The sequence below is a fragment of the Chiloscyllium plagiosum genome, unplaced genomic scaffold (assembly GCF_037043375.1).
Source record: "Chiloscyllium plagiosum isolate Xiang-an unplaced genomic scaffold, Cpla_swu_hap1 HiC_scaffold_13, whole genome shotgun sequence".
Taxonomy (NCBI): Eukaryota; Metazoa; Chordata; class Chondrichthyes; order Orectolobiformes; family Hemiscylliidae; genus Chiloscyllium; species Chiloscyllium plagiosum.
The window spans coordinates 65,894,627-65,922,196 of record NW_028270151.1 but is presented as its reverse complement, the minus strand read 5'-3'; the positions used below and the strand labels follow the sequence as shown (position 1 = coordinate 65,922,196).

The 27,570-nt window shown below is 42.0% G+C and overlaps 1 protein-coding gene across 1 annotated transcript; it reads right to left on the bottom strand.

Moving 5' to 3' along the window:
- Nucleotides 1–647: 647 nt before the first annotated feature.
- Nucleotides 648–27,124, bottom strand: LOC122556330 (tripartite motif-containing protein 42-like). Its single transcript, XM_087993256.1, has 4 exons — nucleotides 27,000–27,124; nucleotides 20,547–21,283; nucleotides 15,897–16,115; nucleotides 648–2,021 (listed from the first exon to the last, which is right to left on the bottom strand). The coding sequence occupies exons 2-4, from the start codon at nucleotides 21,258–21,260 to the stop codon at nucleotides 2,001–2,003; spliced, it is 954 nt and encodes a 317-aa protein (XP_087849382.1). The 5' UTR covers nucleotides 21,261–21,283; nucleotides 27,000–27,124; the 3' UTR covers nucleotides 648–2,000.
- Between the last annotated feature and the right edge of the window lie 446 nt (nucleotides 27,125–27,570).

The window sequence follows — 27,570 nt, the reverse complement described above, 5'->3', positions numbered from 1 at the left end:
AAAAACAGATCAGAGGCCAGGAATTCTGCAAAGAGTAACTCACCTGGCTCTCCGAAGCTTATCCACGACCTAGATGGAACAAGTCAGGAGTGTGAGGGAATACTTTCCACTTGCTTGGATAAATGCAAATTCGGACAAACTCAAAGTTCAATAACAGAGGACAAAACGGCCCACTCGATTAGCACCACAACCAGTCCCACCTATGATCAGTGATAGCAGTGTGTACTATCTCCAAGATGCACTGCAGGGATTCACCAGGTCTCTTTCATCAATACCTTCTAAACCCACAAACATGACCACTAGAAGGTCAAGGGCAGCAGATACATGAGAACACCATCATCTGCAAGTCACTCTCCATTCTGACCTCGAAAAATATATCACGATTTCTTCAGTATCGCTCGGTCAACATCCAGAATACCCTCGCTAACAACATTCAGTATATCTACATTCAATGGACTGCAGTGGTCCCAGGTGGTAACTCACCCCATCTTCAAGGGGGTGTTCATCTACTGATGAAAGTCCACATCCCATGAATGATTTTTTTTCAACAAAAAACAGTTAAGGGCCGTTACTAAGGCAATCACAGATCGAAAGCAACTCAAATATTGAGTAGCATGAAAGATAAGCATATAACTTGTTCATCTGGTGCAAAGATATTTTAATAGTTTATATGCTGTTAAACAATACAAGTTCCAACACTAATAAATTTTAATTGTTGACCAAAATTTCTTATATTTGCAGTAAATAGAGGAGATTCTTTAAACAAATTAAAAAGTTAAAATGTATTTGAGAAGACGTTATTAAAAATTTAATGCAGCCTAAGAATGAAGCAATACAGTGAGTCATACCTTCTCCTTTAATTTTTTTTTGTTACTTATTACAACAGAGGTCCCAAATGAGAAGATATACAATTTGAAACTGTAACTGAAATACAGAAATTGTTTCAAATTGTGCTTTTAAATTATTTTAAAATTTTTATTGCATAATTTTGGCAAACTAGATCTCCACCTTATAATACCTCAAATGAGCAAAACAGATGGTAGATGAATAATTAGAATTAAATTTAATTTATGTTTAATACCACAAGTAAAATTAAGTAGAAGGAACTTGCATTTATGTAGCACCTTATATAATTTCAGTATATACCAAAGTGTTTTACACCCAATGAAGCAATGTAGATGATCACAACCACCTGCAGGTACTCCTCCAAGCCACTCTTCATACCAACTTGGAAAAATATTGCCATTCCTTCAAAATCCTGGAACTCCCTAATGGCATTGTGGGTCTACCTGTGCACATGGACTGCAGCAGTTCAAGGCAACAGGTCACCACCACCTTTTCAAGGGCAACTAGGGGCAGGCACTAAATGTTGTCTTAGGCAGCAAGGCTAATGAATGGATTTTTAAAAAAACATAGTTAATTTGACCACACCAAGGTGATGTATACAGAAGTACAATATCAACAGTAATTTTCCTTTCAGTGGCTGTTGTTTGAGGGATAAGTATCAACCTGTATGTGAGAGCAAACTCTCAGACTCTTGGAACAAAGAGGGCCATTGGATATTTTAAATTCAGCTGAAGGGGTGGGCTTTGTGTAACAGGTCAACCATTGATGGCACTTCTGAAGTATCAGTCTAGTTTATGTTTTTATTTCTGGCATGAGACTTGAACTCACAACCTTCCAATTCAAATGCAGGACTGCCATCATTGTGCCAAATTTTCCACCTGAACATGAATGAGCTTAAGTTAATGTAATCTTTCAATGCATCAAACAGCTTGATTCAGACCTTTCAAAGTACATTTCATGCATGTGACCAATACAACTCGTTAACTGTAAAAGCTACAATATATGAACCGAAGCCACATGAAAGTACTTTCAAACATCATTTATCATCCGGTTCCATCTGATTGGCATTCATATAGTTTCGAAGGGTATGTTTGATTTCCCAGTTTATCTTCCTTGGTTGCTTCATTAAAAGTATGGACCGGTCCTCTTCCAACTTAACTCTTTTTAGTAGAAACCTGTCAAATTCAGAAAATATCAACATTGATAATTTTTTTTATTAAAAATCTGCAGGTTGTGTGCAAAGTTCTACTTTTACAAGACATTCTCTCCAATAAATACATATGCAGAAAAAAGACTGTCTAAAAGGTTCAGCAAAAGGTCAAATATTTGTACATACAAACGCTGAGATTGCAATAGCTAACCATCATATAAAAACGTGGGGCTGATTTTGGTCAGCCTTGATGCTGACCCACTGCCAGAAGCAAAAGTAGAATCTGGCCCAGCTTTGCAAGGAGTTGGAATTCTGGGTTGGTATTTTGTCAGCTAATGTTAATTAACAGGCTATTACCATCCAACTGAGTCTCAAGGGTTGCAGGGTGACTGTATCAATGGCGGCTAAGGAAGGTGCACATTTTTTAAAAGCGATTTGAGCAACATAGCACCCATCTTGGGAGGGCCCTCACCTAGGAACCTACTGGAAAGCTGACAAGGGTTTTTCAAGCAGTCTCCCCATGTAACAATAGGTCTTCATAACACTGGCAAAGTCTCCTCTTCTAATGGCTTCTCAAGCCACATTGACAACCTACCTACTGGTTGGAAAAGTACAAACCAGCTGGTTATTTCTTTGCACCCAGGAAATGTCATTGTCACATTTAGAACATAGAACAGTACAGCACAGAACAGGCCCTTCAGCCCACGATATTGTGCCGACCACTGATCCTCATGTATGCACCCTCAAATTTCTGTGACCATATGCATGTCCAGTAGTCTCTTAAATGTCCCCAATGACCTTGCTTCCACAACTGCTGCTGGCAACGCATTCCATGCTCTCACAACTCTCTGTGTAAAGAATCCGCCTCTGACATCCCCTTTATACTTTCCTCCAACCAGCTTAAAACTATGACCCCTCGTGTTAGTCATTTCTGGGAAATAGTCTCTGGCTATCAACTCTATCTATGCCTCTCATTATCTTGTATACCTCAATTAGATCCCCTCTCCTCCCTCCTTTTCTCCAACGAAAAAAGCCCGAGCTCAGTCAACCTCTCTTCATAAGATAAGCCCTCCATTCCAGGCAGCATCCTGGTAAACCTCCTCTGAACCCTCTCCAAAGCATCCACATCTTTCCTATAATAGGGCGACCAGAACTGGACGCAGTATTCCAAGTGCGGTCTAACCAAAGTTTATAGAGCTGCAACAAGATCTCACGACTCTTAAACTCAATCCCCCTGTTAATGAAAGCCAAAACACCTTATGCTTTAACAACCCTGTCCACTTGGGTGACCATTTTAAGGGATCTATGTACCTGCACACCAAGATCCTTCTGTTCCTCCACACTGCCAAGAATCCTATCCTTAATCCTGTACTCAGCTTTCAAATTCGACCTTCCAAAATGCATCACCTTGCATTTATCCAGGTTGAACTCCATCTGCCACCTCTCAGCCCATCTCTGCATCCTGTCAATGTCCCGCTGCAGCCTACAACAGCCCTCTATACCGTCAACGACACCTCCAACCTTTGTGTCGTCTGGAAAACTTGCTGACCCATTCTTCAATCTCCTCATCCAAGTCATTAATAAAAATTACAAACAGTAGAGGCCCAAGGACAGAGCCCTGTGGAACACCACTCACCACAGACTTCCAGGCAGAATATTTTCCTTCTACTAACACTCGCTGTCTTCTGTTGGCCAGCCAATTCTGTATCCAGACAGCTAAGTTCCCCTGTATCCCATTCCTCCTGACCTTCTGAATGAGCCTACCATGGGGAACCTTATCAAATGCCTTGCTGAAGTCCATATACACCACATCCACCGCTCGACCCTCATCAACTTCTTCAGTCACATCCTTAAAGAACTTGATAAGGCTTGTGAGGCATGACCTGCCCCTCACAAAGCCGTGTTGACTGCATTTAATCAAGCCATGCTCTTCCAGATGGTCATAAATCCTATCCCTCAGAATCCTTTCTAACACCTTGCAGACGACAGACGTAAGACTTATTGGTCTGTAATTGCCGGGGATTTCCCTATTTCCTTTCTTGAAGATAGGAATTACATTTCCCTCTCTCCAGTCCTCAGGTATGACTCCAGTGGAGAGCGAGGATGCAAAGATTTTTGCAAGTTGTGAAGCAATTGCATTTCTCGTTTCCCAAAGCAGCCGAGGACAAATCTGGTCTGGGCCTGGCGACTTGTCAATCTTAATGTTTGACAAAATTTTCAGCACATTTGTTCCATCACAGCCACCTATTACACTTCTAGATGTGATTTTCTTTTCATAGTTTGTTTAATTTATATAGTGTTATGATTCACATAGGAAAAATGCAGAATCTAAGTAACCACTTTTACTTTAATACAAATCAGAGCCAACACAAATTAAATGTGAATTAACTGGCAAATAATACTTAAATTTTTTAATTTCATATTGAATAGTCTATACAATAACACATCTTACATAATTGCAAACATTTTCACTACTCCCTCCAGAAATATGTCACTATGGCTCCACATGCAGGGCACATGAAGGGCCCTATCTGACAATAGCTTTCACTTTCGAGTTTCATAGGTACAATTATTACCTGAAAGACACAGTTCTACCAATCTCCTGTCTCTCTGGTTATGACAGTCTTGATGGTATAAGTTTCCAAAGTTCCTTTTCAGTGAACCAACCAAAACACACTGGTTCATGGTTTGATCACTTCCGGGAAAAGTTCTTTAGCACTTCTCCACTCAGCTTTTCAGGTTCCTGGTCTTAAAAAGCTGGCTTGGATAATATCTCCAACAGCTTCTGTCTTATTTTCTGCTAAGCAGGAAAAATGTCCACTGAGATCTCTAGGTTTCTTTGCTTGACAACAGTCTCCAGGGCCCTACCAATAACTGCAAGTTCTGCCCTGGTTTATTTTATCAAAAAGCAACACATAGCATTTATCCAAATTAGATTCAATCTGCCATCCCTCGGCCCACTGTCCATGTTTATCAAGATCCTGTTGTACTCTTAGCTAATGTTCTTCACTCTTCACTATACTACCAATTTTGGTGTCATCTATATTTTTATAGTGTGGTGACCAGAATGACAGCATTCCATCTGTGACCTAACCAATGTGTTAACAGGCTGTAAGAAGACCTCCTTGCTCCTATATTTCAAGTCCTGGCTAATGAAGATCAGCATCCCGTATGGCTTCTTCACCAACCTATCTACCTGTCCTGACACCCTCAAGGATCTATGCACTTGTACACCAAGCTCCCTTTGTTCCTCAGTACTTGCCGGGGAGCTGCTATTCATTGTATACATCCTTCCCTTATTAGTCCATTGAAAATGCATCACTTCACACTTATCAGGAAAGCCGTTGATCATGAAGCCCCTCTTTTACCCCAGGCATCAATTCTCCTGCTCCTCAAATGCTGCCTGACCTGCTGTGCTTTTCCAGCACCACACCCTCGACTCTAATCTCCAGCACCTGCAGTCCTCACTTTTGCCCTGTAGCCTGAGACAGTCCTCCTCACTATCAACACCATCACCAATTTTCATTTAATCTGCAAATTTACTAATTATACCTTCTCTGTTCACATTCAGGTATGTATGTGATAAACAGCAAGTATCCCTCTGGTCACAGACTTCTAATTACCAAAATAACCATCCCTTTTTCCCAACAATTTTGGATCCAGTTTGTCAATTTACCTTGGATCCCATCAGCTTTTACCTTAACTAGCTTCCATGTGGGGCCTTGTCAAAGGTTTTACTGAAATCTATTTAAACCACAACAACTGAACTACCCTCATTGATGTATTTCATCACCTTTTCAAAAAGCTCAACTAATTTAGTCAGACAGGAAACCATCTAACAAATCCCTGCTGACCATCCCTAATCAATTCCTGCCTTTCTAAGTACTGATTAATTCTGTCCTTCAGAATTTTTTCCCCAATAATTTCCCCACCACTGTCAGACTAACTGCTCTGTAATTACCTGGCCTATCCCTGCCTGTCCTTCTTGAGCAAAGAAGCCACATTAGCTATCCTTCAGTCATGAGGCATTTGGCTGTGGCCAGCAAAGTATTAATCATATCCCCCAGGAAGCCAGCAATCCCATAGCAGCCTACATGCATGAGGTCCTGGGGATTTATGCTTCTGCACGCTCACTAGAACATTTAATAGCTCCTCCTTATTAATCTTAACAGGTTTTAGAACCTCATCATTTCAAATGAAATCCTGAGCTACAATATCTCCTCTTTGAATATAGATGAGAAATATTTATTTAAGACCTCACCCAAATCTTCTGGGTCCACACAGATTTTCCCTTTGGTTTCTAATACACCACACCCGTTTCCCTGTTAATCCTCTTACTCTCTATATACTTACAAAATGTGTTGTGGTTCTCCTTTATCATATCCGCCAAAGATATTTATGGCCCCTCTTTGCCCCCTCTTTTTTTTTTAAGTACGACCGATACTCTCTATACTGTCCTGATCACCTTTACTCATGGCATTTGGCTGGCTTTGTGCTTGAAGCTTTTTTGTATATTCCAGCTACACAGTTTTTTTAACTTTTTTCCTTTTAACACTGCTTCCACATTCACATGGTCCAGTATTACATATTATCCAGGAAAATTATAATTGATCCAGTTAGACAGTGTTCAATATAGAAAATGAAAATGTTGGCGAGGAAGATACAGAGACACTTGCATCTAGACTAGAAGGGATTGAGGTTCACTAGGAAGAGGTATTAGAAATACTGCAGAGTGTGAAAAGTCCCCTGGGCCAGATGGGATCTATCCTAGGATCCTCTGGGAAGCAAGGGAAGAGATTGCCGAGCCTTTGTCATTGATCTTCAAATCATCATTATCTACAGGAATAGTGCCTGAGGACTGGAGGATAGCAAATGTGGTTCCCTTGTTCAAAAAGGGTAGTGGAGACAACCCTGGTAATTACAGACCAGGGAGTCTCACTTCAGTTGTTGGTAAAGTGTTGAAAAAAGGTTATAAGAGATAGGATTTATAATCATCTAGAAAAGAATAATCTGATCAGGGACAGTCAGCACGGTTTTGTGAAGGTTAGGTCATACCTAACGAATCTTATTGAGTTTTTTAACAAAGTGATCAAACAGGTAGATGAGAGTAAACCGGTTGATGTGATGTATATGGATTTCAGCAAGGCATTCGATAAGGTTCCCCACAGTAGGCTATTATACAAAATGTGGAGGAATGGGATTGTGGGAGACATAGCAGTTTGGATCAGTAATTGGCTTGCTGAAAGAAAACAGAGGGTTGTAGTTGATGGAACATGTTCATCTTGGTGTCCAGTTACTAGCGGCGTACTGCAAGGGTTGGTGTTGGGTCCACTGCTGTTCGTCATTTTTATAAATGACCTGGATGAGGGCTTAGGAGGGTGGGTTAGTAAATTTGCCAACGACACCAAGGTCGGTGGAGTTGTGGATAGTGACAAAGGATGTAGTAGGTTGCAGAGAGACATAGATAGGATGCAGAGCTGGGCTGAGAGGTGGCAAATGGAATTTAATGTGGACAAGTGTGAGGTGATACACTTTGGCCGGAGTAATCGGAATGCAAAGTACTGGGCTAATGGTCGGATTCTTAGGAGTGCAGATGAGCAGAGAGATCTCGGTGTCCATGTACACAGATCCCTGAAAGTTGCCACCCAGATTGACAGGGTTGTTAAGAAGGCATACAGTGTTTTGGCCTTTATTAATAGAGGGATTGAGTTTCCCAGAACCAGGAGGTTATGCTGCAGCTGTACAAAGCTCTGGTACGGCCACAGTTGGAGTATTGTGTACAGTTCTGGTCACCGCACTATAAGAAGGATGTGAAAGCTTTGGAAAGGGTGCAGAGGAGATTTACTAGGATGTTGCCTGGTATGGAAGGAATGTCTTACAAGGAAAGGCTGAGGGCCTTGAGGCTGTTCTCGTTAGAGAGAAGAAGGTTGAGAGGTGACTTAATAAAGACATACAAGATAATCAGAGGGTTAGATAGGGTGGACAGGGAGAGCCTTTTTCCAAGTATGGGGACGGCAAACATGAGGGGACACAACTTTAAAGTGAGGGGAGATAGGTATAAGACAGATGTCAGAGGTAGTTTCTTTACTCAGAGTAGTAAGGGTATGGCATGCTTTGCCTGAATCGGTAGTAGATTCGCCAAGTTTAAGTACATTTAAGTCGTCATTGGACAGGCATATGGATGTACATGGAATAGTGTAGGTGGGATGGGCTTCAGATTAGTATGACAGGGCGGCACAACATCAGGGGCCGAAGGGCCTGTACTGCGCTGTAATGTTCTATGTGCTATGTTCTGTTAGAACTGATGCAAACTTTTACTTTTTTTCCCTAAAAACAGTGAATAGTTCATAGTCCTTTCAAAGAAATTACACTTGTTTTCTCCCTTAGTGCATTGCTTCCAGGTCAAAGATCATCACAACAGATCGACATAGAAATGCTGTCACACAGAAGCTAGCCAATGACAGTGAGCAAATTCCTCATCCCAAGTAACCATCACACAACTATGTAGACAGACAGAAAAGAAAATTAACAAATACCTGCAAGCAGAAGAGCAAAGGATGAGAAAACTTCACTGACAGAGGAAAACAGAAGTGAAAATGCAAGTAATGATATCAAAAACCTCATTACTTTCCCATCATGACAGGACAAAAGCTGCCTGTGTGAAAAGCTAGTGAGGGAGCCAGCAGTGGGCAGGGAGCTCAAAGGGATCTCTGTACTCTGGGATCCAGCGATGATCCAGCAGCAACAAGCACCCACAGCATTTCAATTCAAAGGAGATGCCAGCCTTTCATTGACCAGCAGCTCTTGCCAAGCATAACTTCTAGTTCTGGTGTCCTTAATGCCAGTGAGGGAAGGGCCTGCTGGTCTCTAGTTATGTGGCTAGGGGAAAGAGAGGACTGCAAATGCAGGAGATCAGAATTGAAAATTGTGTCTCTGGAAAAGCAAAGCAGGTCAGGCTGAATACCACTTATTGAAAAGGGCAAAAGATCTCGTGGTTGAAGGTATGTTTGCCGAGCTAGGAAGTTGATTTGCACAGGTTTCATCCCCTAACTAGGTGACACCTTCAGCGCTTTGGAGTCTCCTGTGAAGTGCTGCTGTACTGTGTCTTCTGGAATTTATTTGGTTCCATTTCTGCTGCTTCGGGTTGCCAGTTCTGATTATTTGTTGTAGTGAGTACGTTAGGTCGAGGTCAATGTGTTTGTTGATGGAGTGTGTGGCTGAGTGCCATGCTTCTAGAAATTCTAGCCACAGATGACAAGATCACAAATTTGTTTGGGACAACACAATGATCACAGGACCAGCTAAATATAGAACAGCCATTTAGGATGATCAAACAATTTGACAGAGTCGACAAAAATAAACCAGAACAAGGGGAGCATCGTTTTAAAATTACAGCAAAGCCAATCAGTGATGATGTCACCAAGCAAGGTCAAAATTGCAACAATCTCCCTCAAAATGCTATTGAGTCAACGGCAGTCGAAAATTTCAAAGCATAGGTTGATTTATTTTTAGGGAAGAACATAACAATTATGGAATAAGTTGGGTTGGGTAAATGGATTTATTTTTCACTGGAGAATAGGAGGTTATAATTTATAGAAATCATGAGGGGCATAGGTAATCTGAATAGCAAAGATCTTTCGCTTAGGGTAGGTGAGTTCAGAGCTAGAGGGCATATTTTTAAGGTGAATGGAGAAAAGGTTAGATTAGATTAGATTCCCCACGATATGGAAACAGGCCCTTCAGCCCATTAAAAGGGATCTTAGAGATAATTTTGTCACACAGAGGATGGAATGAACTGCTAGAGGAAGTGGTAGATGTGGGTACAGTTACAACATTTAAAAGACATTTGGACAGGTACATGAATAGGAAAGATTTAGAAGCATATAGGTCAAATACAGGCAAATGGGACCATTATGGGAAACTTGGTTGGCATGGGTGAGTTGGACAAAAGTGGCTGTTTCTGTGCTATATGACTATCATATATAATTTCATTGGTCAGTAGAATGGGCTCACAGATTTGAATAGCTTATTCCTTTTCCTCCATTTCCAATGGAAGCAGCATGTATATGATGGAATGCTGGGTCAGAGTTGCCCTCTGTTACCTTGCTTTCTGGTTAATTACCACTCCGAACTCTACTGAGTGGAAAGTACTTGAATAAAAGCTGTAATATCTATAGCTCAACAGCTTTAAAGTACTTTATTTTGAAATAACTATATGCTGCAGCTCAGTGAGACAATGCTAAATGATTTAGGAATGGTTTAGCTATGCTTTACTATTTGTAAAATGCTATTTCCATTTGAACCCTCTTGAAAAATATTATAGTTAAATGAGCTTTCCCATACTCATTACAAGTTAAGATGCCAGAAACACCAACTTGGAATATTATGCATCATTACACCCACATGATGTCAGGCACGTGGCCCATGATGTGCAAGGCACTACCAGCGTCTTGGGGTCATACAGAAGTTACCCGACCAATTAGATTCAGGGAAAGATAGTTCAAAGCAGAGACAATTTGATATTGTGTACTTTTTGTGGTCCAATCATTTAAGTGTGAACATGAACTTTGAGCATAAATCGTTTGCCATTTAATTCCCCAGATGATCTACAGCATGTCTCATTGCCAGTTGAAACTAAAAGGTGAATTTCTCTCTACTAAGCAGTTATTGTTTCAGGCTGAGAATTCAAAATGAATTTGAAATCAATGACAAAAAATTCAGAGAACGGAAAATTCAGTCAGAGCGTTGAACTCACTTGCCTGTAAGAGTGGTAGAGGCAGAAACCCTCATGACATTTAAGAAGTATTTAGATTAGATTAGATTCCCTAGAGTGTGGAAAGAGGCCCTTCGGCCCAACCAGTCCACACCCTCCGAAGAGTAACCCACCTAGACCCATTTCCCTCTGACTAATGCACCTAGTATTATGGGCAATTTAGCATGGCCAATTCACCTGACCTGCACATCTTTGGACTGTGGGAGGAAACCAGAGCACCTGGAGGAAACCAACGCAGACACAGGGAGAATGTGCTAACTCCACACAGACAGTCTCCCGAGGCAGGAATTGAACCTGTGACCCCGGTGCTGTGAGGCAGCAGTGCTAACCTCTGAGCCACCATGCAATCTTATGTCAAGGCATACGCTATGGGTCAGGTGCTAGAAAATGGGATTAGAATAGATGGGTTATTGCTTTTGATTGGCACAGACTCAGTGGCCTTTATCTATAGATTTCTATAACTCAATGCTGTCTCTTTGTCCTTTAAATTGTAAAGAAAATGCATTTGTAAGGGGCTGTTGAAGAAGTCTTGGTGAGTTGCTACAGTGCATCTGATGTATACTTGACCAAGGAATTGGTGGTGTACAGAATAGTGGATGGGATGCCAATCAAGCAGACTGCTTTGACCTAAAGAGTGTTGAACTGAGTTATCAAGTGGAAAGTATTCTATTAAGCTCATGATCTGTAACTTGTCAATGGTAGAAAGATTTTGGGGAGTTAGAAGATGAGGCATACACTGTAGAATCCCCACCCTTTAGCCATAATATGTTTTTATCCACTTTTGCAAAGATCAGGAGGGGAGGGGGTAGGGAAATAATGAAATGAAAGGAAGCCCAATGAAATGGCACAGACACTTAGAGTATCACAGGAGCCTCCTACTTTGAAAATATTGTGTGTTCTTTTGACCAGAATTGCTCTTTCTCCCAGATCTCTGTGCCAGTTTAACACCTGAAAACAAAGGCAGAGGGAGATTTTCTTGTTACTGCAGCTTCTCTGTCTAGGAGACTGAACGGGGACAGCTTTCATTGGAGCAGAGGGGTGGTGAAGGAAGGACATGGGTGTGAACGGGAAAGAAGGACAAGACGGTGGGAAGGAAGGAAGGACAAGATGGAATGAGTGGGGAAGGAGCGGTGGGGGTGTGGAAGGAGAGTGGGGCAGAAGTGGGGGAGCAAGGGGTTAAGGAAGTGGGGGTGGGGAGGAGCAGAAGGGACAGGGTAATGGAAAGAGAAATATAAAGATAGAAAGAATATAATGAATCCAGTTAAACAGAGAGATAAGAGCAACTGTGAGTAACAAGGAACAAAGTGTTGTGTTCACCAGGCAGAATGCTGGTGGCAACTGGTTAAGGAAAGAGAACCGGCAAGAATTTAAGAGCTCCATAAGATATTTTTCTGCATGACTGGGAGAAGTGAATCATTAGAACGAAACATGATTCTGGAAATGAGTTCACAGTTTCTCAGAAGACAGGTGGAAGGGACATTTGCTGCTGATGCTGAAAGGTGGAGAAGAGAAGCTATTAGAAGCTGTGAGTAACCTTGGGCAGTATCTTTTAATGACCATAAATTATGCAAGAGTACAATGTACTGTTTAAAATGTGAGTATTTGAATATTAAACATGTTGAGAAACTAATAAGGATTATATTCTATTGTTTTGCATATCAGTTGCTTATTAAGTAATGTATTGTCAATGTTGCTTTTGCAGTAAATGTATTAACACTTGAAAACTTGTGAGATTCCTTTGAGTTGGTGGGTGAGAATTCAAATAATGTTTTAAGTTTCTTAGCCTCTTAGGGTTTTAGAATAGTGCTGACTTTTTTTTTATTTCAAAAATATACTTTATTCATAAAATACTTTGATGATCTGTACAGCTGGACATGCCATACATATGTAAACATTCCATTTGTTTGCATACCGAAAACAGAGTAATCATTCCTATTTACAGGTCTGTACGATTACATTTTTAGCTGAGGCGTCAGCAGAGCCCAAATGACTGCGTGGGCCCCCTGTTCTTCTTTAGGCAGGCAGATGTTACACGGTAGTCTTTCCCCACCGCGCCTTGGCGGCAGCTGCCCCAAGCTTCAGCGTGTCCCTCAACACGTAGTCCTGGACCTTGGAATGTGCCAGTCTGCAACACTCAGTCGGGGTCAACTCCTTCAGCTGGAAGATCAACAGGTTTCGGACCGCCCAGAGAGCGTCCTTCACCGAGTTGATGATCCTCCAGGCACAGTTGATATTCATCTCGGTGTGTGTCCTGGGGAACAGGCCGTAGAGCATGGAGTCCCACGTCACGGCGCTGCTCGGGACAAACCTCGACAAACACCACTGCATTCCTCTCCAGACTTCTTCTGCGTAGGCACATTCCAGAAGGAGGTGTGTGACAGTCTCATCCCCCCCAGCAGCCGCTTCGAGGGCAGCGTGCGGTGCGGCTGAGAGTCCGGGCGATAGAATAGTGCGGACTGATTCAGTATCCGGTGTGGCCAGTTGCATACTAAACATACAAGGGACAATTACTGATGTCATTCCTACCCCTCAACTACCACTCTAAATTGGGGGTGCCTCTGATATTCCCAAATTGGTTTCCTTATCCAGCTAACACAGCTGCTATAAATAAAGTAACAGGAGCAACTGAAATGATTGTGAAGTTGAGAAATTAAATATCTTAGTGCATAAAAGGACTAGTACTGTTGGAGAAAAATTAACACTCCAATAAAAATGCAGATGGTGGAACAGATGAAAGAAGAACACTCCAATCTGAAATGTAAATTTAAGAAATCATCTGTCATAGAACAGACTATCTACACAGTATTTTCCTTTATCTAATGGGTGAGAATTTACTTATTCATTTTTGTGGGATGTGGGCATTGCTGGCTGGCCAGCATTTATTACCTGTTCCCAGTTGCCCTTGAGAAGGTGATGGTGAGCTGCCTTCATGAACTGCTGCAGTCCACCTGCTGTCGGTGGACCCACAATGCCACTGAGGAGGGAATTGCAGAATTTTGACCCAGGGACCATGAAGGAACAGCAATATATTTCCAAGTCAGGATGGTGAGTGGCTTGGAGGGGAACTTTAAGATGATGGTATTCCAATAGATCCGCTGCCCTTATCCTTCTAGATGGAAGTGATTGTGGGTTTTGATGAGGCTGTCTGAGGATCTTTAGTAACTTTCTGCAGTGTGTCTTGTAGATAGTGTACACTGCTGCTAATGAGTGTTGGTGGTGGAGACAGTGCCAATCAAGTGGGCTGCTTTGTCCTGGATGGTGTCAAGCTTCTCGAGTGTTGTTGCAGCTGCACCCATCCAGGCAACTGGGGAGTATTCCATCACACACCCGACTTCTGCCTTGCAGATGGTGGGCAGGCTTTCAGGAGTCAGGAGGTAAATTACTTAGAGTCACAGAATCATAGAGATGTACAGCATGGCAACAGACCCTTCAGTTCAACTTGTCCATGTCAACCAGATATTCCAACCCAATCTATTCCCACCTGCCAGCATCCAGCCCATATCCCTCCTAACCCTTCCTATTCATATACCCATCCAGATGTCTTTTAAATGTTGCAATTGTACCAGCCTCCACCACTTCCACTGGCAGCTCATTCCATACACGTACCACCCTCTGCGTGAAAAAGTTGCCCTTCGGTCTCTTTTATATCTTTCCCCTCTGACCCTAAACTTATGCCCTCTAGTTCTGAAATCACCCACCCCAGGGAAAAGACTTCGTCTATTTATCCTTCCCCTCTGATCCTAAACTTATGCCCTCTAGTTCTGAAATCACCCACCCCAGGGAAAAGACTTCGTCTATTTATCCTTCCCCTCTGATCCTAAACCTATGCCCTCTAGTTCTGAAATCACCCACCCCAGGGAAAAGACTTTGTCTATTTATCCTATCCATACCCCTAATGATTTTATAAACATCCATAAGGTCACCCCTCAGCCTCCGACGCTCCAGGGAAAAAAGCCCCAGCCTCAGCATTTATGCCTCACTACCCTGCTCTTGTAGCCACAGCACTTATGTGGTGAGTCCAGTTCAGTTTCTGATCAATGATCAGAATGATCAACATCCCAGGATGTTGATAGTGGGGACTCAATGATGGTAACACCATTGAATGTCAAGGGGTGGTAGTTACATTGTCTCTTATTAGTGATGGTCATAGCCTGGCATTCATATCACGTGAATGTTATTTGCCACTTGTCTGCCCAAGCCTGGATATTGTCCAGATCTTATTGCATTTGGATACAGACTGCTTCAGTGTCTGAGGACTCATGAATGATACTAAACATTATGCAAAAATTGGTGACGATCCCCACTTCTGACCTTATGATGGAGGTTGGTCATTGATGAAGCAGCTGAAGGCCTAGGACACCAACCTGAGGAACACCTGCAGAGATCTCCTGGAGCTAGGATGACTGACCTTCTACAACCACTGCCATGTTTCTATGTGCCAGTATGCATCTAGCCACCAGAGAGTTTGCCCTCTGATAGCAAAGCTGTTGGAAAGAAACCTTTGAGGGCATTGTCATGAGATCTGGTGAAATAAAAAATGAACATACTGAAATGGTCGCTTGTGCACTCTTGTAAACTTCAGCACAATATATGTTGCAAGTTGCTGCAATTCTAATGTTTGTGCTTGCCCTCAGTGAAGTCAGTAGAATACCACCAAAACTGAGTCTACATTTCAACATCTACACTGAGAAAGGCCACTCAATTAGAAGGGCAGGCAATGAAAAATGAGTCGTTTCTTTTCCTCTCTCTCTCTCTCTCCTAAAGCAGCCATTTTTCACTGTGAAAATTCTGTTTAATTAGAGGGCAATGATACTTAAGTTTAATCTTGCCATCCTTTGGGGTCTTTGTACATTGATTGATTAGTAGAGATTAGTAGAGATTGTCGAGGTGGGGATCATACAGAGTGTGAGAGGGATTCCTGACAAGGTTTTCCCTGTCCAATACAAGCTCAGCAGTAGCATCTTAGTTGTTGCCGTTCACTAATCCGAGACCTTCTTCATCCATGGCATGAATCCACCAATGGGAGAGTTTTAACTATTTTACACAATAGAAGGTACTTATCTTTCCACAAATGCTAAGACAAAACACACAGTCAGCACTAAAACTGTTGAATAAAACCATACTTACCTTGTAAGGATAGCTCCAATCACTTTGTCCAAAGGCAGTAATTGCACGGACCTTGAAGATAGCTTCAGAATTGGCTTTCACCTGAGTCTCAAATGAAGAGGCATCTATTCCGGAAAACGTTACACCTAGTTGCGGTAGAGCTCCATTATTATTACCCATCTCTTGTAATTGCACGTCGAAAGAATCCACAAGGTCATATTCTGGAACCATCCAAAAAATCTACAAGAAGTAATAAGCACAGTGTTTGCACAGTTTATAATATATCGTTGGCACTGGTTTCTGGGGTTTACCATTACACTTAGAAGAAAATCCCATAATATAACAGTAATCATTATCTTTGGAGTTGATCTGTTAATAAATTTCACAGTTAGATTTAAAATGTAACCCATTAACTACCTATGTCCTTTATTAAATTTTACAATGTTCAGAAGTTTGAATCCTTAGTGTATACATTATCCACCTTGTAACAATTGAACAGCTATAGCCAAAGTTATTATTTAACAACATTCTTCTGGTAAGCGTTAATTGGATAATGCTGAGAAAATAGTCAACATTTTTCTGAACAAACCTCCATGCTGAAATGATAACATTGCAGTTGATAGGTGGATTACTAGAGTGCACAAACTCAGGCAGAGTTTAACACTCTTGATACGTTTTAACAAGAGTCTGCATGAAGCATCTCGGTTGATAAAACCATACAATACGTTTGTTTGAAGAATTCCTTTGTTCTTAAGCAACACACCAGGGTTGCTTTACAGAAGGTGATATGCATATGGACTACCAGTGGAAGTGGTTGAAATGGATACATTAACAACATTTAAAAGGCATTTGGACAAATACATGGATAGGAAAGGGTTAGTAGGATATGGCCAAGTGTGAAGAAATGGAGTTAGCGTGACATTTTGATCAGCATGGACCAGTTTCGGCCAAAGGACCTATCTCGGTGCTGTAGGACTCTGAGTAACTCACCTCCTGACTCCCAAAATCCTGTCCAACATCTACAAAGGCATAAGTCAAGTGTGATGGAATACTCCCCACTTGTCCGAATAAGTGCAACTCCAACAACACTCAACAAGTTGGATTCCACTGATGCTTAGTAGCAGAGGTATACTTTCTACAAGATGCACTGCGTAAATTCTCCAAAGCTACTTAGGTAGCACCTTCCAAGTGCACAGCCAGTACCATATAGAATAATAAGGACAGCAGATGTATCGGAACACCACCACCTGCAAGGTACCCTCCAAGTTGTCCACCATCCTGACTTAGAAATGCCACCATTCCTTTGATGTTGCTGGGTAAAAATCCTGGAACTCCCTTCATAATCATATGGGAGGTTTACCAGATAGGATGGGCAATAAATGCTGGCCCAGCCAATGATGTGCTCACATCCAATGAATGGTTTATTTTCTTTTTCTACTGTTTCTATGTGGTGTTACCTTTTTGCTTCAGCAGAACTAGGAGCAGTCAGCTGACAGCTGAGAATGAGAGAGTGAGAAGCCTGCAGGGATCCACCAAGATCTGTCCACACTGTACCTGTGCACAATCAGACTCAGCCATCCAAACAGAAGGTAGCGCATGATGTTCTGGAATTGAGAGGGAGGTGGGCAAGGAGCAGGAGTGCGTTTGAACTCCCACTACTATGCTGCTTTTTAAAAAATATTTTCTGGGATACGTGCATTTGTTGCACATCACTAATTGTCGTTAAGGTGACAGTGGTGAACCACCATCTTGCAATATTGCTGTATGCCTGATGCAGATATATCCATTGTGAAGCTGGAAAAGGGAAATAAAGGCCTTGATCCCACCATGGTGAAGGGACCAACAATACAGTCCTAAGTTGGGATAGTGTGCAGTTTGGAGGGGCACTCACGGGTGTCAGTGTTCTCTCAGCTTTTTCAGTGAGAAAGGTTGTGGTTTTGGAAGGCTCTGTCAAAGGAACTGTATTAAGCTCTTCCTCCCTCTTCCCTGTCTTTGACCACCCACACTTTATTGCTGACCATGAGCTGGAGAGAATGTTGCTCCACTTCAATGTGGCATGCTGAATGGTCAAGCTGAGGCCTCCTTAATCTTAAAAAAAGACTCAAAGTTCTGGCCATGCATTTAGTTGGCTGCTGCACCTGATGCTTCATGTGACTCTTCCATTTTTCATACACTTGGACATCAGATTCAAGGCTGGAAATATCATGGCATTCATGGTGGAGCTAACTCCTCCAATTTCTCTCCAAAATGTGGAAATGGTGACCCAATATTCTCTGCTGCTGTTGTTGCTTCTGAGGTTCAACATCAGTGTCCAACTGAACAGAATCAAAGAGTCAGAGATGTACAACATGGAAACAGACTCTTTGGTCCAACTTGTCCATGCTGACCAAATATGCTAAATTAATCTAGTCACATTTGCCAGAATTTGGCTCCAGTCCCTTAAACCCTACTTATTCATGAACCCATCCAGGTGCCTTATAAATGTTATAAGTGCACCACTTCCTCTGGCAGCTTATTCCATATACACACCAACCTCTTGAGTGAAAAATATGCCATTTAGGTCCTTTTTAGGTCTGTTTAGGTCCGTTGCCCACCAGTTTGAACTTCCCTACCCTGTCTATTCACCCTATCCATGTCCCTCATGATTTTATAGACCTCTATAAGGTCACCTCTCAGCCTCCAATGCACCAGGGAAAATAGCCTCAGTCTATTCAAGCTGTTAGCGCAAGCCCTCCAGCCCTGGCAACAAACTTGTAAATCTTTTCAGCACCTTTTAACAACATCCTTCCTACATCAGGTAGACCAGAATTGAATGCAATATTCCAAAAGTGGCCTAACCAATATCCTGTACAGGTACAACATGACCTCCCAACTCCTATACTCAATGCACTGACCAATCATGGCAAGTACGCCTTCTTCACTATCCTTTCTACCTGAGACTTCAACTTCAAGGAACTATTGGATGATCCTGCATCTTTGGAAAACCACTTTCCATGGTGGTACCTGTCCACAATATCTACACATGCTCACTTGCAATAATGCAATTCACCATAACCATCTATGTGAGATGTCATTTCTTAAAAATACTGGCCCATAATTTCAACATTATGCTCGGCTAGAGCTGTTGATTCTTTATGCATTACAGAAACTGTACAAAGTTCTCTTCCAAAATCAGATTCTGAGAGGGCTTGACAGAAAACATGCCGAGAGTTTACAGTTAGACAGTACTAAGTTAGAAGACATGGTCTCAGGATAAGCAGATAGTCCTTTTAGATTGAGATGAGAAATATTTCCTCATCAGTGAATCATTAAAATTCAAGTTGTGAATATTCAGTCACTAGCTATGCCCAGTGTTGGATAATACATTTTGAAGAAGAAAAAGATGATGCTGGAAAAGAACAGCAGGTCAAGCTGCATCAGAGAAGCAGGAGAGTTGATGTTTTAGGCATAAGCCCTTCATCATTGAATTGAAACAGAACCAAGGAATATGGGAATGGTTGAGAAAATAGAGTTGAGTTTGAGAATCAGTAATGATTTAATCGAATGATGGTAAAGGTTCAAACATTCCCACTAAAATGGATAACTCCATATTGCTCCACAAAATATTCCATCTTTCACCTTCATGTCGTATCACTTAACACCTTTCTGAAATTGACCCATGTAGTGCTATTCTCTGCTTTCTGGCTGTTAGCCAATCCTCAGTCTAAGTTGACACCATTAATCAAAACAACAGATCTGTTAATCAAGGATTCTCTTCTCTTGGGCTCAGCAGTTTCACAATTCTAATGGATGTCTGGGCTCTCTACCAACATTGCATGCTGAATCTTACCCTGAGGACAAAGTTACTTTTAGAACCATTTAGCAAGCCACTATACAATTGCAGCAAGACTTTCTTACTTTGTTATTTCAGTAGATTTGCAATAAAAATGATTGTACAATTCACATTCAAATTCTTGCTGTAACCTTCACGTTAGGGAATTGATATAGTTCAGTTGGCTGGATGGTTGGTTTACAGAGCAGTGTGATGCTAACAGTGTGGGTTCAATTCCCATTACCGGTTTGAGGTTACCATGAAGGACTCTCCTTCTCCACCTTTTCCCTCGCCTGAGGTCTGGTGGCTCTCAGGTTAAATCACCACCAGTTGTTTTTCTCTCTCGAATAAGAGTGCAGCCCCTATAGTCTGGTAAGCGTATGGCGACACAACAACCCTCACGTTAACATTAATTGATTTGCGTAGATGTACACAAAAATCCCTCTAAATCCTAACATTTTATAGTCTCTCACTATTTAATGAATAGCATGCTTTTATCACTCTACCCACTAAAATGGGTAACTCCATATTACTCCACAAAATATTCCATATTCCATCTTTATGTCCAATCACATAATGGCTTTCTGACATTGACCCATGTAGTACTATTCTCTGCTCTCTGGCTGTTAGCCAATCCTCAGTCTAAGCTGACATATTAACACTCTATTCAAATCCAACGAGTACTACTGAAAAGCTTCTGAAAATTCAAATACAATACATCTACTACTTCCTCCATGTTTAACCCTGCTAGTTAAATCTTCAAAAGCTAATAAATTTGTCAAACATGATTTCCTTTTCGTCAAAGGATCTTTACTCCATCTGTGGTGTAGAATCATCTGAAAGTTGCATTTGCACCTTACCTTGGCTGTATTTCCCTGCACAGTATGATGGTAAATAGTTGGTGGCACAAGTACATCAGAATTTGTTGTCTCTTCTTGGCTTGTTTTTGATGATTTTCTGTCTACACTACGTTCACTTTCAAAGCTTGCGCCACTTTCTTGCTGAGTTTCAGTCATGTTTCCATGAGACTCCTCTGATAGGATTGAGATTCTTTCTGTCTCCTTAATCTCTGATGGCTTCTTTATAAGGACACTTGTTTCTACCTTCTTATCAATGGGGGAAGCTTTGTGGTCTTTGAGCAATTCAAAATTTTTTGTAACTGGTGAAAATATCTCATTCATTTGAGCCAAAATGCTTTCAAAATCCAATTTATATGGCTCAGTAGAGTTTGTCATTAGTTTGTGCCCAGATATATTAATATCAGCCACTTTCATCCTCAGCTGTTCTATTAAATGGCTAACAGTTTGCAGAAGGACAAATTGATTCATTTCCTTTACTGCTTCCTTGGCATATTGGATTAAACCTTCCATTCCTAACACTTCTTTAGCTGTTGCTTCCATATAACGGTTTATATTCGCTATCTTAAGATTCAACTCATTCTCATAAATTTCTTTAACCTGGGCCTCTTTCTGTTTGAGTTGATCATGTAAAAGCTTAAATCCATTAGAGAGCTCCTTCTGAAACTCAGTCCTACTCTCTTGGAGTTTGGATTTGAAAATGCTCAGCCTCAGCATATCATTTTCACTTTCATCCTTAACTGAAAGACAAAATAACACAGTGGGTTAGAAAGCAGTGCTTGAATTCAGTGTCGCAAGGATTGTGTGTGAATGTAAATCTATCAATAAATTTCCATTTTACATACTTTTCAATCTAAGAAGTGCCCAAATCTAGACAGCAGACATACTTCTGGTACTTCCTGCATGGGCTATTGTATTGTTTAAGCTCCAGAAAATTTAGCTCAGCTAAAACTGAAGCAGCTCTCAACCTTCTAATCTCAATAAAAATATTGACAATTGTTGGAATACAGTTCCTGGATCCAACTGTCAATGTACTCACAGGCAGATCCAGCATCTAAGCTGCTGAAATAACTCCAGTCCCTCCTCTTCATATTGGAGAGAAGGACCTGTCCCACAGGAAGTACATAGCACATCTCTCATCATGTTATAGAAAAGAAGAGGCAATGCAGGTGATTGCAACAACTACAGGGGACATCTTTGTCCTCAGCATCACAATGAAGGCTTTTGTCAAAGTGATTCTTCTGTGACTTCACTCAAACGATTACCAGAGACCAGGCACCTGCTCAGTACTAGGTGAGACAGGACCCTGTGGTGTCACCAATCAGGGACTTTGTCAGGATGCACAAGGACGGACAGGAATGACAGACAGTTATATGGGAAGCAATGGCCCTCATAGCCTAGAGGCTGCATGGCTGCAGCTATCCTTGGGGACTTCACCTTCTCAAGCATGCAATTGCCTGGCTGCTTCAGTGGACAGTTTAGTAGTGACCAGGTGCAGCACTCTCAGAGCCTGATAGATAAGCACACAGGCCTGGTCTTCATTATCCTGTCGACTCAAGATATCTCGGACCACACAAAAGTTTCAATTTCAACACACTTTATCTTGATTAAGCCAGTGAGAGATCACGAGTCTATAGTCCAGCATAGCAATCAAGATATTTCTGGATGGACTAATGACAGATCTCTGATTTCTAGCAAAAAGGCAATATATTTTATAGCCCTTATATGCATAAGTATTTTACATGTTTCAGTTCCACACAATGTAATGTTACTACCTCTAGTTAAAGTCTCATAATTCAAAAGTAGATAACCAATACACCTAATGTTGTTCACATAAGTCAAAAAAAGCTATTGATTTAAATGTTACTACATCTGATGCTATTATCATGTGTAAGAGTAGATAAAGAAAAGCAGGTTTCAATATTATATTCATTAAGGATGACAACAGCTCAGTCTGAGAGGGAACATCTCCAAGTTATGCTGAGAGCCAGTATTCTTTAATTTATTCTCACAGTCACTGTGACTGCAACTGCCATTTTAAATTTGGAAGGCAAATTATTATTGCAAATTTGAGACTTACAAATGGAAGCTTTTAACTGATGATTCCCCAATACTGTATCAACCAATACTGTATCAACCATATCCTCACTATGGAAGGTAGGGGGGAGGACGGGTGTCTTGAACTCACTCCAGGTGACCTTTCCTCAAGGCAGCTGGGTGGTGCTAGGAGACCAGAGAAAAAAACAACACATAGACCCCTTAAAAGTTTCCTTTCTGGACACTGCAGAAATGATTGCGTCCTCCATCTCTACCATACCTACCCCCTTCCAAATTATGGAAGTTCAAGCCTAAGAGGGTCCCCTCTGGCAAGGAGACCCTCAGAATGTCTAGTCCACTTAGACAAATGTCCAAGATTGTCCAACTAAACCTGTAGTCACATGTAGGCCAGACCAGGGGAGGATGGCAGTTTTCTTCTCTAAAGGACATTAGTGAACCAGATTTTATTTTCCAACAATCAACAATGGATTCATTGGTCATGTCATAAGGATATTGAAGCTTGTAATATGTAAGGTAACTGCATTTCCTACTTTGAATACTCCACATTTAACCATTCAGGAAATAAAGAAAATGAATGTCATTTTGGGCTTCCTGAGAACCACACAGCATTCCTAATCTGGGAGCCATCCATTGCAGCGTAGGATCAATGCTGGAGGTCAAACCATATCTCTTTTGACATTGGTGGCAAAAAAAGGTAACTAAAGGTCAGTTAGCATGTTGTTGGGACAATGTTAAAATTTATTATAAATGGTTAAATAGTAGAAATAGATAATTATGTAGAAATACATAAATGATCAAGCAAAGCCAGTGTGCTCCATGAAGGGGAAATCAAATCTGACATGTTTACTAGAATTCTTTGAGGTGTTAACAAAGAGAATAATAAAGGGGAAACAGTGAATGTAACATTTTGGATTTTCAGAAGGTCCCTCACATTAGGCAACTTGATAAGGTAAGAGCCCATACTATTGGATATGGTTTATCATCTAATTAAGGTAAAACAATGCCAAAAGGGATTGACAAAGTAGACATAGAGAGCATCTTGCCTCATGTGAGGCAATCTACAACAGAGCTGAAAATGTGTTGCTGGAAAAGCGCAGCAGGTCAGGCAGCATCCAAGGAACAGGAGAATCGATGTTTCGGGCATAAGCCCTTCTTCAGGAATGAGGAAAGTGTGTTCAGCAGGCTAAGATAAAAGGTAGGGTGGAGGGACTTGGGGGAGGGGCGTTGGAATTGCAATAGGTGGAGGGAGGTCAAGGTGAGGGTGATAGGGCGGAGGGGGTGGGGGCGGAGAGGTCAGGAAGAAGATTGCAGGTTAGGAAGGCAGTGCTGAGTTCGAGGGATTTGACTGAGACAAGGTGGGGGGAGGGGAAATGAGGAAACTGGAGAAATCTGAGTTCATCCCTTGTGGTTGGAGGGTTCCTAGGCAGAAGATGAGGCGCTCTTCCTCCAACCGTCGTGTTGCTATGGTCTGGCGATGGACGAGTCCAAGGACCTGCATGTCCTTGGTGGAGTCGGAGGGGAAGTTGAAGTGTTGAGCCACGGGGTGGTTGGGTTGGTTGGTCCGGGTGTCCCAGAGGTGTTCTCTGAAACGTTGCGCAAGTAGGCGGCCTGTCTCCCCAATATAGAGGAGGCCACATCGGGTGCAGCGGATGCAATAGATGATGTGTGTGGAGGTGCAGGTGAATTTGTGGCGGATATGGAAGTGTCCCTTGGGTCTTGGAGGGAAGTAAGGGGGTAGGTGTGGGCGCAAGTTTTGCATTTCTTGCGGTTGCAGGGGAAGGTCCCGGGAGTGGAGGTTGGATTGGTGGGGGGTGTGGACCTGACGAGGGAGTCACGGAGGGACTGGTCTTTTCAGAACGCTGATAGGGGAGGGGAGGGAAATATATCCCTGGTGCTGGGGTCCATTTGGAGGTGGCGGAAATGACGGCGGATGATTCGTTGTACATGGAGGTTGGTGGGGTGGTAGGTGAGGACCAGTGGGGTTCTGTCCTGGTGGCGGTTGGAGGGGTGGGGCTCAAGTGCAGAGGAGCGGGAAGTGGAAGAGATGCGGTGGAGGGCATCGTCGACTACATCTGGCGGGAAATTGCGGTCCTTGAAGAAGGAGGCCATCTGGGTTGTACGGTTTTGGAACTGGTCCTCCTGGGAGCAGATGCGGCGGAGATGAAGGAATTGGGAATATGGGATGGCGTTTTTACAGGGGGCAGGGTGGGAGGAGGTGTAGTCTAGGTAGCTGTGAGAATCGGTCGATTTATAGTAAATGTCTGTGTCGATTCGGTCACCCAAGATAGAAATGGAAAGGTCTAGGAAGGGGAGGGAGGAGTCTTAGACGGTCCAGGTGAATTTGAGATCGGGGTGGAAGGTGTTGGTAAAGTGGATGAACTGTTCAACCTCCTCGTGGGAGCACGAGGCAGCGCCGATACAGTCATCGATGTAGCGGAGGAAAAGGTGGGGGGTGGTGCCAGTGTAGTTGCGGAAGATGGACTGTTCCACATATCCTACGTTCCACATAATCTACAACAGAGGTCATAATTCTAGGATAAGGGGTAGCAGATTTAAAACAGATGAAGAAAAAAGACATTTCTCAAAAGGGACATGAGTCTCTGGAATTCACTACCTAAAAGTGTGGTGTATTCCAGGACATTGAGTAAATTTGAGGAGAAAGACAGACTTTTAATTAGTAATGGATTGAAGCGTTATGGAGAGTAGGCAAGAAAGTTTACCTGAGGCCAAGATGAAATCAGCATTGATTGTATTAAATGGTGGAGCAGGCTTTAGCAGCTGGTTATGTACTTTGGCAGGAAGAAGACGAGCTGAATATAATTGAAATGGAGAAAGACTGCGGAAAGCTATAGAAGAGAGGTACTTGGGAGCCCTCATCCATGAATGAAATAAAGCATCCAAGTTGAGTAAGTAATAAAAGGAAAGTAAATGAAACATTTTGCTTTATTTTTAAGGGAACGGAATACAAAAGTAGGGAGCTTTTACTAAATCTGTACTGGCACTACTCAAACCACACTGGAATATTGAGAAACAGCTTTTAGGCCTTTTATCTATTGGCATTGGCAATATTGGTATTGAAGGCAATCATGAGAAGGTTCACTAAGCTGATGGAAGGATTGTCTTATAAGGGGTGGTTGAGTAGTTTGGACCTGTTGTTATTGGAATACAGAAAGAAAATTGGACTGACTGAATCATTAGCATATTCTCAGAGTTCATTTCCCCTTCTAGCAGAGTCTAGGACAGAGCGCATAATTTCCAGAAATAAAAGGTCAAACATTTAAGACAGATGCAGAGGAAATTCTTCTTTCAGAAGTATGTGAATCATTTTTTTTACCACTTGTCAAGACTGGATCATTAAGTAAATTCAAGGTTGATACAGACAGATTTTTAATTAGTCAGGGAATAAAAGGTTGTAGGGAAAACTCAGACAAGTGAAGCTGAGAATTATCAGATCAGCCATGATCTCATCGAATGGTAGAACAGATTTGATAGAAGCAGAAGTAGGCTATTTGGCCTCTGTCTCATGGTATTCCGGAGTTAAAAGATCCAAAGCCTCTTTAACAAGCTACCTAGATAATACAAGTGTGCATGGTAAATGATTGGGTGAGGATAGGCTAGTGGATGTGTAAAAGGATGTGTTTGCAAGTAAATGGGAAGAGTAAAAGTGAACAATAAATTGAGGATGGCTAGGATGACAGGTAGAAGTCTGAGGGTGGCTTAGGGGAGTTTTGGATGCATTGGCTCAGCATGGTATCAGGTTGGCTTGAGTCAGGGGTGGTTATATGATGGTGTTGGATCATTGTGGGGGTGGGGTTCAGGGCAGTCTGAGAGATGTTGAGTTGGCTTGGTTGGTTCAAGGTACATGTGGGCATTGAGATTAGAGTTTTGTCAGCTTGGTAGATTTCAAGTCAGCAGGAGTCAAATTGGGAGCGTTTGGTTCAGATCACATTTGGGAGAGTGTCGAGACTGTTGACTCAGGGCAGGTGGTCAGGCCACGATGAGCTGGGGAAGTGAGTGTCATGGGGTTGTTAGGGTTGGCAGTGGGGAATGGTCTGTGGTGATTAGGGGTGTCAGTTTTAGAGAAGGGAGTTGGAGGAGGTTTTCCAATTTATTTGAGAACTATTCAGATAAATAAGACAGAACCTTTCAAATTCATTCTCCAACTCAATTTGTAGCATTCTCTGGAGGATTCCAGACACGGCGGCAATTGCCTGTTGAAAGTTCAAACTTTCTAGTGATTCCTGGGTGGGGAGTGCATTATTAGTTGTGTGGTCCTGTAGTACATCTTCCAGAATACATTACTGCAGTAACTGTCTTCTGATCAGAAGGGCGGACACCAACCACCACCAATGGTAACTGTTTCTGTAAACAAAAGAAAATTTCAGAAATGACACCCACCTTTGCCATATTTTGCAATAATGTGAAATAGATGAATTGTTTGGTCCTTGAATGCGTCTTGCAAGGTACTCGTTGGATGATCTTTGTGCTTTTCTTTTCTACACTCATCACATATCGGAATCTTGTCAGACAGACAAAACGTTGACAGATTTGAATCAGGATGGTGGAAACACTTCATCAGCGGCTCCCCACCTGAAGGATCGCGAAAATTATGGTCCGTGTAAGTTTTGTCATGCTGTTTTAAACAGTCCCTGCAGAAATTTAGATCACAGGTTTCGCATTTCTTCATCGCAATCTGTTTATTTTTCGATTCACAAAGTTGGCAATAAGGTTGTCTTCCGGCTGATTTCTTCTTTGATGATTTCTTGCGCCGCTTTTCCAACCTGTTTAGTATCTCGTTGAGCAGGAAGTTCTCAGGGAATTTGACTTTTTCAGTGCTGGCAAAATAGTGATTCTCGTGGCAGACTGGACATGTGACAATAGCGTGCTTCTTCACACCCTTGTTGGATATGGTCTTTTGTCTTGGAATACAGTGTTCACAAATGCTGTGGTTGCATGGCAGCAATTGCGC

Bases quoted from the DNA above. Each gene is read 5' to 3' on its own strand.
- LOC122556330 (XM_087993256.1), bottom strand. From the start codon at position 21,260: ATGCTGAGGCTGAGCATTTTCAAATCCAAACTCCAAGAGAGTAGGACT. The intron at 16,116-20,546 runs GTAAGGTGCAAA...TACTTCTTGTAG, and splicing joins TGCAGGGAAATACAGCCAAG to ATTTTTTGGATGGTTCCAGA. The intron at 2,022-15,896 runs GTAAGTATGGTT...TGAATTTGACAG, and splicing joins ATTGGAGCTATCCTTACAAG to GTTTCTACTAAAAAGAGTTA.